Raw genomic sequence first — 13,057 nt, 5'->3', positions numbered from 1 at the left:
CACCTGTTGATAGATTTCTATTATAATACATATTTCTTTTCCTTAATTTCCCCCCCCAATTAAACATACATCAACCTTAAGTTTTCTTCATATCTATATTATCAAGCTTTTTACAGAGAGAATTGTTCATACTTGATATGCCTGATTATATTAGACAAATAATTATTCTAGAAAGATTTTGTGTGTGCGTGTGGGTGTGTGTGTGGGGGGTTATTAAGGTGTGATAAAAAGAGATTCTTAAAATCCTCTTTGTAAAAATCTTTGAGACTGTGTTAAAGCAACAACAAGAACAAAGCTAGAATTCTGAACCTAATGTCAGTGTTCAGATTTTTGTTCTAGAAATGTATGCAGATTAGCATGTATTTGCATTTTCAAATGCAAAAAAGTCTGCTATTCTTAATATAATCAAAGTGAAAAGTATGTTGTTGTTTTTTTAATATAACTGACTCTTCTATTCGTGGGCCCTGAACCAATAATGTTTTATTATTTATTTATTTATATATATATATATACATTTATTGGTAACAGAGCAAGGACATTTTCATAGTATGTCTGATATGTCTACAGAACAAACCATCGTTATACAATAACTTGCCTAGTTAACCTAATTAACCTAGTTAAGCCTTTAAATGTCACTTTAAGCTGCATAGAAGTGTCTTGAAAAATATCTAATAAAATATTATTTACTGTCATCATGACAAAGATAAAATAAATCAGTTATTAGAAATGATTTATTAAAACTATTATGTTTAGAAATGTGTTGAAAATCTTCTCTCCGTTAAACAGAAATTGGGGGAAAAAATAATCAGGGGGAACTAATAATTCAGGTGTTTAATAATTCTGACTTAAACTGTATATGTGTATGTATATATATATGTGTGTGTTATTTACAATTACTTGCCTAATTACCATAACCTGCCTAGTTAACCTAATTAACCTAGTTAAGCCTTTAAATGTCACTTTAAGCTGTATAGAAGTGTCTTGAAAAATATCTATTCACATATTATTTACTGTTAAATCTAAAAATTAGTTGGCTATTTCTTGTCTATCCATAGTTGCTTATCTGGTGATCTAAACACTTATTACATCAGAATGAGAGTATAGTTTCTCGCCATATCGGCCTAGATAATAGCAACTTTCTTTTCTTTTTTTTTTTGTTGGTTGTAGTACACAATTTAACTACAGAGGAGTCAAGATTTTAAGAGGAAAAGTGACGAAATCTTTGGTCATTTGAGTGAGATGCTAATGGTCTAATCTGATTTAATGATTTATGCTAAGCTAAGCTAAAATTGCTCCTACCAAGAGCAGAGATCGTCTGAATAGATTAAAAAATGGTTAAAGTTCAACTGTTTAACTCTAGGAGAGCTGCAAAATAAAAAAACAAATTGCATTATTGTGTGTTTCTGTTTTTCCAGAATCTCCTTCCTCGAGTGGCCGCCAAGCTGGATGTGGCTCCCATTTCAGACATCATTGAGATCAAATCTCCAGACACTTTTGTGAGGACCATATATGCCGGTAAATACAGAAACAAATGCACCAGCATTCTTCATGTTCTTTTCTCTCTTCATATAACTTTCATCTCATATGCTGCATATCTCTCTCTTTGTTTAGAGTCTGGCTTTGCGCTCAAAGATGCACAATGACTCAAACTGACTTGAAATAAACCGTATATTTAACCTATTCTAACTGGGACCCAGGAGGCTTTTTGTCCCATTTTGCGTGTATTATTTTTCTGTTCCCCCTTTCTCATCTATAAAATACACTGTCATAAATACTTTCTAATTACTCTGGCCACTTTGTGTTTGGCAAGCACAGAAAGTGATTGTAAAAATTGCATTTATGGGACTTTTTTTTTTTTTTTTTTTTTTAATTGAATTTTAAATCGGATATAAACATTTTTTCATGCAAAATAGAAGTGGTGTTTTACCTCTAAAGGTGAACATTTACGTTACAGATTTTCAGTCGGGGGATCCTGTATGTTCTCAATATGTTTTATGATACATTTTTATTAATTATTCTTAAAGTATTTAAATGGAAATTCAAAGATGATATGCTATTCATTATGTAATGTTGAAATGCGTGTTAATGTCTTTAATACAATTTATCAGATGAAGAATATCTAGCTTAAGTCTGCCAGTTTAAATGAAATTGGTCTTATATTATATTATATTATATTATATTATATTATATTATATTATTTCATTTTCCTTTGGCTTAGTCCCTTTATTCATCAGAGGTCGCCACAGCGGAATGAACCGCCAACTTATCCAGCATATGTTTTACGCAGCGGATGCCCTACCATCTGCAACCCATCACTGGGAAACATCCATACACACTAACACACATACACTACGGTCAATTTTAGCATACCCAATTCACATATACCACATGTCTTTGGACTTATGGGTGAAACCAGAGCACCCAGAAGAATCCCACCTGAACACGGGGAGAACATGCAATCTCCACACAGAAATGCCAACTGACCCAGCCGAGGCTCAAACCAGCGACCTTTTTGCTGTGAGGCGACAGCACTACCTACTGCGCCAAAGCGTCTATTATATTATATTATATTATATTATATTATATTATATTATATTATATTATATTATATTATATTATATTATATTATATTATATTATATTATGTATTAAATTATGATTTAGAATTTATCCTTACGATTTTGAATGCACATTTCAGGATTAAATTATTTTCATTATGCAAAGTAGTAATTTGTCAGTAAATACAGTTTATTATAAGCTAAATATATAGCAGTTTTTTTATTCTGGGAGTCTATCTTTTCATGAACTATTCTTACATACTTGTTTATTTTCATTTATTAATAATTACAATTAGTTTTCTAATGATTTATGAAAAATAATAATTATTATTAGCTCTTTATTTTGTATTAATTTGTGTAAAAAACATTTTGTACGGAATTAGCATTTTATCATGCTGTAAGTACATGCTACAAGTTTGTTAGAAATTGGACTTAAATATTTGTTTATATCACAGTGTAAAATTTATATTTATTTTACATTAAAAAAAAAATCTTAAGTAACCTGATATGATATGGCTTTCATTACAGTTGTGTTTTAGTTGTGTTAATACCATTACAATCATATATATATATATTTTTTATATTTATTTATTTATTTTTTTCATTTATTTATTATTATTCCTATTTTTTATTTATTTATTATTTTTTAAAGTTACTTATGTCTTTAAATATTGGTTTGTTACAGTTCATTATTAAAGAATAACACAAATAATGGGGTTGCAGGTTGTGTTTCGTGTTTGTTGACACAGTTTGTCTGAATATTTTTATTAAACAAGGTTCTGTCTCTAATTTAAAGTTCAGAATTACAATTAAAGTGATTAAAAAAAGTCTTAAAAATTAGTTGTGTGTTGTAGGTTGTGTTTTTTTTTTTTTTTTTTTGCCTTGATATTTTTAATAAACAAGGTTCTGTCACTTACTAAAAGTTCAGACTTTTTAAAATGATTAAAATAAGTACAAAAAGAAATTACAAGCAGTAGTACAAATAAACAACAAAAAGCATCCCCTTTCCTCTTCTGCCACAGGAAATGCTCTGAGCACAGTGAAGTGCAACGAAAGCGTGAAGGTGTTCACTGTCAGAGGAACTTCATTCGAGCCGGCGGCTGCAGACGGAGGCAGCGGCGCTTCAGAGGAAGGTACTCGCTGTTTGATGAAGTTAAACACTCTCATGTTTGGCTTTAAAGCCCAGCTGAACCACACACAAAGGTTTACAATATTTAGTGCTGTATTTAATTCTCTTCTCTACTGCAAGCTTTTGATGGGCCCGTTTGTTTAAAGGTTGAGTTTAAAGGCATCATAAAGGGGTATTTTGGAAGAGCTCGGCCTGTTTATTTGGCGGCGTCTCACGAGATGTTGCTGTTTTTTGCAGTCTCTCCGTCTGCGCCTGTAGGAGTCTCAGAGTGGCTGGAGCAAACGCTGAGCAAGAGTGACCGGCCAGAACTCACCAGCGCTAAAGTCGTGGTGTCTGGAGGTGAGAATCACACTTGTCCTGATATACACATACAGTTAAAGACGATTATTTGCTCTCTTGTGTATTTTGTTTTTTAAATATTTCCCAAATAATGTTTAACAGAGCAAGGAAGTTTTCACAGTATGTCTGATAATATGTTTTCTTCTGGAGAAAGTCTTATTTGTTTTATTTCAGCTAGAATAAAAGCAGTTTTTAATTTAAGAAACATTTTAAACAATATATTTTTATATTTTCCGAATTATTACTACTCTCACAGAGCCAGTTATAACTGTAGGACTGTATAAATGTTATGTTAGGGAGGAAGTACATCCAGGCAATTGTTTTTGCAGAATAAATCCCAACAAGGTTATCAACAGGCAGCCCGACATAAAGCGGAGCACTGTTGTTTAAATCTGAAGGGTTTATTCTGTAAAAACAACCATCCTGGATGTACTTTTACCTTGCTTATACCAATTCTACTTGCCACAAAATGTAAATTAGACACAAAACTGTGAGTCATAAGTTTAAATGCACTAAATATGTTGTTAACAAAACATCATACAGTTGAAGTCAAAATTACTCGCCCTCCTGTGAAGTTTATTTTCACGGTATTTCCAATAATATTTTTTCTTCTGGAGAAAGTCTTATTTGATTTGTTTCAGCTAGCATAAAAGCAGTTTTTAATTTCTTTAAAACCATTTTTTGGTCAATATTATTAGCCCTCCTAAGATATATTTTTTTTCGATTGGCCACAGAACAAACTATCATTATACAATGACTTGCCTTATTACCCTAACCTGCCTAATTAACCTAATTAAGTCTTTAAATGTCACTTTAAGATGAATATTAGCATCTTGGAAAACATCTAGTCAAATATTATTTACTGTCATCATGGCAAAGATAAAATAAATCAGTTATTAGAAATGAGTTATTAAAACTATTATGATTAGAAATGTGTTTTTGAATGAACATTTTAGAAAAATGGTAATACCTAAAATGTTTGCAGTTATTAATGCAATCAATCAGAGACACTGATGCATTAAAGGTGCAGTATGTAAGTTTGACACTCAATGGTTGAACTAGGTTCCTGGATCAAAACAAACGCAAGTGCAGATTGAGGACCAACAGGAGCGAGCCTGATTATTGAGCCTAAAGGGGGATTTAAGTCGTGTTCTAGATAAAAGCAACAGCATGTGGTAGAAGGAATATTTCCACATTTAAAGGAGTTTTTGTCCTAACTAACACCTTGAATTGATATATTAGAAATAAAATAATCCGTTTGAAATTGGACTTTAGAACTGTGACCCAAAAACTACACACATGAGTTATTCCACATCTACATTTAATAATGTTAAATAGTATATATATTAATTAGATTATAAACCTGACCGTTTCGTGAGTGGGTTCGTATTCTGTGCTTCTGAATGGCTGTTTTAAAATTTCTTATTTTTCCGATGTCCATGTAACGCTACATCTAATGCTCATTAAAATTCTTTTTTTGTTGTTGTTGCTTAGTTTTCATGTTGTTGTAGTTCTTTATTTCACTAGTCCAAATGTAATTTGCGGTATTACAACTACAAATTAGCCCAACATGCAATGGCCAATCAGCTTTCTGTTATTGAACTCCATGCGCGATGTGAATGTGACCTCATCGCTTCGTTTGCAGAGGTTCGCTTTGGGTGCGCATGACACTATTTCGGCTGGCGGAGCTCATAAAATGTTATGAGACTTGCATGAACAGTTCGCGCGGCACTGCGTATGATTTGAGTTGAATATGAAACACTTTAAAAAGATTTTGTCTGAAACGGGTATGACTTTACAGACATCATTGTATTATCATAGGAAGAACCAGATGACCAATAATTCTTGGCTAGAAATTGCAACAGCCGTGGGAAAGGAGAAAAGTTTTTGTGAAAGTTTGGAAAAATCCGAGGCAAAAGTTAAAAAAATAATAAAAAAAAAAAGAGGCCATGGCAAAAGTGGAGAGCCATGTGGTTTAATATTACAGAATGTTTTTTCACCATCCATAGGTTTTACACTGATGTATATTACAATTTAATAGTTACAAAACTATAAGTAATAAATTATGTCTGTGATAACTGGAAAGGAATATTTGAACTTATCAGTTTACAGTATACTGATGCCCTGTTTTTCTAGGCTTTATTGGTGATAATGGCCATTATGTTGGACCATTATTGCCTTTTGAGTTTATACGTAGAGGACAGAAACTAGCCAGGCAGTAATGTGTGAATTGAGTGGGCAAAATAAGAGTCAGTGTACTTTTTTTTTGCTTTTATTCTTGCCATAATAAAAAATCTAATTGTAGAGCAGCCCATGTTCTGTTGCCATTATTAATTAACTTTATTAGGAAGAACTGTCCGAGATATGAACAAAAGCAAGTGATGCATAAAAGTTTGATTAAAAAAAAATCTTGAATGGTTATAAAAATCCTTATAATCGTTAAAATAATTTATAAAAATAATACGAATAATTGGGTTAAAAATCTTCAATAGTATTAATGATACGAGTTAGTTCTGGAAACTTACTACTACTCTGTTTATCCATCTGACTTTACAGTGGGCTTCTTTTTACCAGCCCCTGTCATTTCAAAGAATATCACAATGGTGAACGCATCAAGTATAAAACCTCATCCGTTTCGTGAGGTGCGCGATGCGGTGCCAGCCTTAAGATATATGTTTGTTTGTTTTTTCTGTAGTTCAATGGTGCATCTAACCTGTCTTTAGTACCGTTCAATTTGAATACATTTATTTTACCTCTAATTTTGTGATTTTGCATTTTCTCTTTATGTTTATGCGTGTTTTTGATAGTGTGATATAGTTCTTAAATTTAATACTGAATGGTCTTAAAGTCTTAAATTTGACATTGATATCTGCAGAAATCCTGTATAAACCTAGTAAGGTCTAACTATCATGCATTGGTTATTGATGGTGTTTTTCTTATATATATTTTATTATTAAGCTGTAAAGTAAATCTGCTTTCCTCAGGGACTGCATCATCTTTGTGTTTACCTTCATTGTTTGAACACTAGCTCATGATGTTGGGTATTCCCTTGAAATTTACAGGCTGTTGTTGTTTTTTTGTTTTTTTTTTGTCCTCAGGAAAATCAATAGTAAACGGAGACGTTATTGATCTTGCTGAAGTCATAACCTTAACAGTAATTTCATATTTTATGCCCATCTGCCGTCTTTCTGTCATAACAGGGAGAGGCTTGAAGAGCGGTGACAACTTCAAACTTCTGTACGACCTTGCAGACAAGCTGAACGCAGCCGGTACACTACTTAATTTTTGTATTTTAACCTAGATTCTATTTTTGGTGTTTGTTTATGATCAGGTTGTTTAAATGAATGTGAATGTAAACATGAAATCTGCTGTGTTTTCTTGTAGTCGGCGCCTCTAGAGCTGCGGTTGACGCTGGGTATGTGCCCAACGACATGCAGGTCGGACAGACTGGAAAGATTGTGGCTCCTGTAAGTAATACCTTTTAGGTTGTCTATTTTCTTATTGTGTTCTACAGTCTGTAAATCACAGAAATTGAAATCTCAAAATTCAACACCATACAATACATTTGTAATTTAAATAATTATGGTACTACTTTTATCTAAAGCCGCTCACAAATAAGGACAAAAGAAGCACTTCAAATCATTCATTCATTTATTTTATTTTTTGCTTAGTTTCTTTATTAAAAGGGGTCACCACAGCGGAATGAACCGCCAACTTATCCAGCATATTTTTTACACAGTGGATGCCCTTCCAGCTGCAACCCATCACTGGGACACAACGATACACTCTCATTCACACACATACACTACAAACAATTTAGCTTATTTAATTCACCTATAGCGCATGTCTTTGGACTGTGGGGGATACCGGAGCACCCAGAGGAAACCCATGCAAACACGGGGAGAACATGCAAACGCCACACAGAAATGCCAACTGATCTAGCTGAGGCTCAAACCAGCGACCTTCTTGCTGTGAGACGATCGTGCTACCCACTGCGCCACCGTGACGCCTGCACTTCAGATCACCAAATTTTTACGATTAACGAATGTCTTATTTCTTTTAGTTTGGCTGAACTAAAACCAGGTTGAAGTTTTATTTTTTTATTTTTTTTTTAAAAACAAATTTAAGGTCTATATTAAAAGGCTACTTTAAAAATGTTCTGATAGTCTATAGAACAAGCCCCTGTTGTCCAGCATCATATCTAATAAACCTAACCTTGTCAAGCTTTTAAATATCACCTTAAGCTGAACGCCAGTATCTTCCAAAATAACTAGTAAAATATTATATACTGTCATCATGGCAAAGACAAAAAATATTACATTTATATGTAGATGTATAGATACAATTTATTTATTGACATACACAGACATGAATAACTAAACGTGAATCTCAGGGCTTTACTGAAATTGTGTCTTTTAAATAAAAACAATTTGAATTTTAATAAAGGGGGAGTTTGCCTAAAAATTACATTTCATTTACCATTTTCCCTAAGTAGTTCCAGAAATTGATATTGTTAATGTGGGTCATTTTTAGATGAAGGCTATTTTCAAATTGATCTGGACTAGTGTAGACGTTGCCTTAAACCGCCTTTGCACTGCACACGAAATTCAGATGCGACTTTCAGAATACTGTGGCAATCGCACAGAATTTTCAGTTTTGTCGTGCACCATGGGAGAGAAGCTGATTCTTGTGGTGTCTGAAATAGAGGAGTGCAAAGGCAAGAGGCTTTATTCACCGTGCGTTCAGCATGGTTGAACGAATGAACACTAGAAATTCATAAACCGCTAAAAAAATTTGAAGGGAATTTGGAAACAGCATTTAAAAAATAAATAAATAAAAAAAATTACATACATAAATCACTCATTTATGAATAGAAATGTGTTTTTTCAGATTCAAAAAGCAACAAAAAACTAATAATTCTCATCTTGCTTACACGGACCTGATTGGCCAATACTGGAATACATCACATCTGGTGGACTAGTCGCTGAGGTTCAAATATTTGAACCAATCCTCAGTTAAAATCGATCTGAATTTTCCACATACAGAGATAATCGGAACTCCACACAGCTCCCGGACTACTCTTTATTGAAAATGAATGACTTCCGGTCTGTCGCTTGTTGTGTGCAGTGAAAAGACGGCTTTGAGGCTGGTCTATACTTCATGGCCCACGGCACCTACCTTGCATGTAGTGGTACATTTATAGCTCTGCGTCCTGTTTGTGTTACTCTGCAATAACAGTTCCGAAACGCTAGCTGGCAGTGAGGTTTTTATGTTCCTTTGTGTTGAGTTTCTTCATGGGTGTTTTGTTTTTTCTGTAAGGTACAAGTAGCTCAAACTTACTCATTCAGTGGCGGGAACAGGCAGACGTGCAACAACTTTAATGATCACAGGGTAAAAACAAAAGTTTTTATCTGAAGCTTCACAAGACTAAACACTCACTGCATTGGGCTTGCGACTCTCAGCACTGCCCACGCTTGTCACCCACGCTTGCTACCAAACTGACCAATCACAGAGCTTGTGCTACACTTTGTTGCGACCGTGTAGTTACATTTTTTTGTTTGAGAGGTACTCGTCAGCATTGTCGTCAGCCATGGTGAATTCTATGCGACCATGCGAAGGCTGCACCAGACCATGCTCGTTCGCTTGACGCAGAAGTATAAATCAGCCTATAGAACGGTTCAGCATGATAGTCGAACAGTGGCTGATGATGGTCCCAATGACTTCAATGGAAGTCGGGTAGGACCTATTTGTTTATCTTTGAAACGAAGGCATTTGAACAACCTCTTAACGTAAGTGTATTAGATTTGTACAGATTCATACCCAACCCTATTGAAAACAGTACAAACATGTGTACAGTTGCTCCTCTACTAGTTGAAAACTCCATGGATGTTTTAGATGCATTTGCTAGAGCATCTTGACTTTGAATGCAACAGCATCTAATTGTTGTTTCTGTTTGACTTGAGAGAGATGGATCTGCGTTGCCCTTTAAAAAGGTTAATTTTCCATTATCCTGGTGCAGTGAGGTCTCCCCGCTGTCATTATCCACACATTAGCCCAGCTTTGAGGCGTTGTGATGTAGTTAATGGCACATTCAGGCTTCTGAATGATTTACCAGAGCCATTAGTGGAGCTGTCGGCCACACGGGTCCAGGTTCAGCTCAGATCAGGCTCATCGGCCACAAAGCCAATCCTCGCAATGTTTTGACAAGCTTGTCAAGCGCAAGCCGAGCGTTGTGCATTACTTTTCACCCTCAACAAGTCCCGCATGATTTCAACCAGTGAAATAACTGGAGTCGTGCTGCTTTGGGTCGATTGAGCATGTCTTTTGTGGTTAATCGTTATGTTTTAGCCCTCAAGGTGAGTTGTTTTTTTCTGTAAAAAAAAAGCAGAACATTTGGGCATCTCAGAGCAACACTGATGATTTTTTCCTGATTAAATTTGTTGTAGAATGAATAATAATTAATTCATAAAGACATGCTTGCTTTTATTACAAAATTAATCACTATTTTAAATTAATTACTGGAGCAACATGTCACCTACTGGTGGTGTTAGTGTTAGCCAACATAGCAGCACGAAAGCAAATCAAGCTAGCAGTTAAAGTGAAATTAAAAATATGTATTTGAATGTCCTTGCAGTATGTAAGTTTGACACCCAGTGGTTGAACTAGGTATTGCACTACTGGTTAAAAACAAACACAAGCGCAGGTTGCCAGATTGACGATATCAACAGGAGCAAGCAAGGAATATTTTCCATATTAAAAGCAGTTTTTGTCCTAACAAACGGCTGAAATTTATATTTTAGAAATGGCTTTTTTTGCAGCTGAACAACAGAAAACAATGATCACCTCAGATACACCTCATGTGCTTCATTCAGTGTTCAATACTAATAATGCCAGTTTGTATGCCATTTTGCATGCCATTTATTGCCATATTACTGAAAGCAGCAGCAGATGGTTCATCTCAGATCTTGAAAATAAAATAAACTGTTTGGAATTGAACTTTAAAACTGACTCAGTACAAACCAAAACATATACGTGATTCAACATTTAATAAGGTTAAAGTTTAATAAAGGTTAAATATGTATTATTAATAAGATTATAAACCTGACCATTTCATTAGAGTGCAGTGAGTGCACTATTCTGTGCTTCTGAATGGCTGTTTTTACATTTCTGTCAGGTTTCGTCTGCCAAATTGCTTATCAATTAAAAACTCATCACATGGTGTGTCTGTTAGGACACAGGGTTACAATGTAACCTGTTCATCTAATGTTTACGTTCGACATATTTATATTGTTCACTAATTAATAACCTCATGTGGACCTCTGAATCTGCATCTCTTTTCGGAGTCTGCTACTGTCCACCAAAGGTCGCATTTCGTTCGTGGAATGTTCATGTTTCTTAAATCTCTGCAAACATATTATTGTATTTTTATGCTTTAGAAGAGGCAAAAACTTAAATACACCTTTAAACATTACTTGTGAAATACAAAAAAATATATTCAATTCCTTTGAATCAATTTCACAGGAGGGCTAATAAGATGGTTGTCCCGTTGGCATTCATTGTAGGTAAAGGAAATAAAATTGGTCTGTTGACATTCATAATTTATCTTTGAAGATAAGACATTTAAATAACTTCTAATAAGCTCTCCTGTGACATTTCTATTAAAATACAAGTAAAAACATTTTTCAAATATTTCTCGATTGGAGCAAGGACTTCTTCACAGTATTTCCTATAATATTTTCATTCATTTATTTTCTTTTCAGCTTAGTCACTTTATTAATCTGGTAAATTCACTGCATTAAACGTATGCTGGATAAGTTGGCGGTTCATTCCGCTGTGGCGACCCTGATGAATAAAGAAACTAAGCTGAAGGAAAATGAATGAATGAATTTACTTGTATGTAAATTTGGTTAACAAATGCAAAAGAATTATATTTTATAACCGTGTATATAAGACAAGTACAGACTAGAATGCAAATAAAAATAATGAATTGCTCTAATGTTCTAATAAACTCTCTTTAGAGACTGCAAATATTGCTCTAAATTGAGAAAAGACGATATAAAATCTTGTCGTTTCAGATAGAAAAGATTGCCGATTCAAATAGAAACACTGACTTCCAACATTTTTTATAACATTTATTATATTTGATTTAAAATGGTATTTAATATTTATTTTGCTGCTTGCTACTATTCAACATTTTCTGAAGGATATGAACAGTCTTTTATAGACATTTGTTGAAGAAAAGAAACCCTTTTGGTAAGTTTCCATGCATTCAGTTGCAGGTTTGTGACTTGTTTGTGGAAAGTGCCAACTTCCATAATGTCACTCTTTTTCTCATGAATTGAAACATTCAGCAATAAATTCTTGCAGAGCAGCAGTTGATTGGATTAAAACATGATACTTTAGCTTGATATTTTTGATGTATGCCATTTTCCCCCCTGACTGTGCAGCTTTTTTTCCATTAGCAAAAAGATTTTTGAGTTAGAGAACAGGGCTGTTGTATTTAAATAAAATCATAAAAGTGAAGCCTTTTTTTGTGACTTTGAATAAAACAAATGTTAACTAAGTAAATACACTACACAATTCAGTTTTATTTCATCTATTAGCCGATGCAAATTTTATGCAATATATATATAAAGAGAGAAAGAGAGATTTAAAAAAAAAAATTTGTCGTCTTTATCAAAACAAAAACAATCTTTGTTTATACTGCTTAAACAGCCACTTTACTATGTGTTTGAAAAAAATTTTGTTGTTTTTTGTTTTTGCATTTTTGTGTAAAGATCTAATAGCATTTCTAATAGCATTTGTTGTCATGTAGAGCATTAAGCTTTTCAGAAAATGAGTATTGCTCAGAATAAAAAGTTTTAATTTGTTGTAATTGTGTAATCAAAACAAATTGGCGTTATTTCACCCAAAAATTGATTTCAATCTGTCTAAAAATGAATAAAAATGTTTATATTTATATATTTATTTAGACAGATTTTCATTGTATGCTCTAAATGGCATTTTTATATAAAATTTGAGCTATAAAAAGA

The 13,057-nt window shown here is 33.6% G+C and overlaps 1 protein-coding gene across 1 annotated transcript in view; it reads left to right on the top strand.

The window, feature by feature from the left end:
- The window catches only part of etfa (electron transfer flavoprotein subunit alpha), a 29,145-nt gene that overhangs the window by 5,356 nt on the left and 10,732 nt on the right, over positions 1-13,057 (top strand). Inside the window, exons 5-9 of the mRNA XM_056451496.1 lie at positions 1,416-1,515; positions 3,580-3,690; positions 3,924-4,025; positions 7,226-7,294; positions 7,410-7,492. Coding sequence (XP_056307471.1) covers positions 1,416-1,515; positions 3,580-3,690; positions 3,924-4,025; positions 7,226-7,294; positions 7,410-7,492 — 465 coding nt within the window. The remainder of the gene's footprint in view (positions 1-1,415; positions 1,516-3,579; positions 3,691-3,923; positions 4,026-7,225; positions 7,295-7,409; positions 7,493-13,057) is intronic.

This window comes from Danio aesculapii, chromosome 25 (assembly GCF_903798145.1).
Source record: "Danio aesculapii chromosome 25, fDanAes4.1, whole genome shotgun sequence".
Classification (NCBI taxonomy): domain Eukaryota; kingdom Metazoa; phylum Chordata; class Actinopteri; order Cypriniformes; family Danionidae; genus Danio; species Danio aesculapii.
The sequence above is the reverse complement of the archived record's forward strand: the minus strand, read 5'-3'. Positions and strand labels throughout refer to the sequence as shown.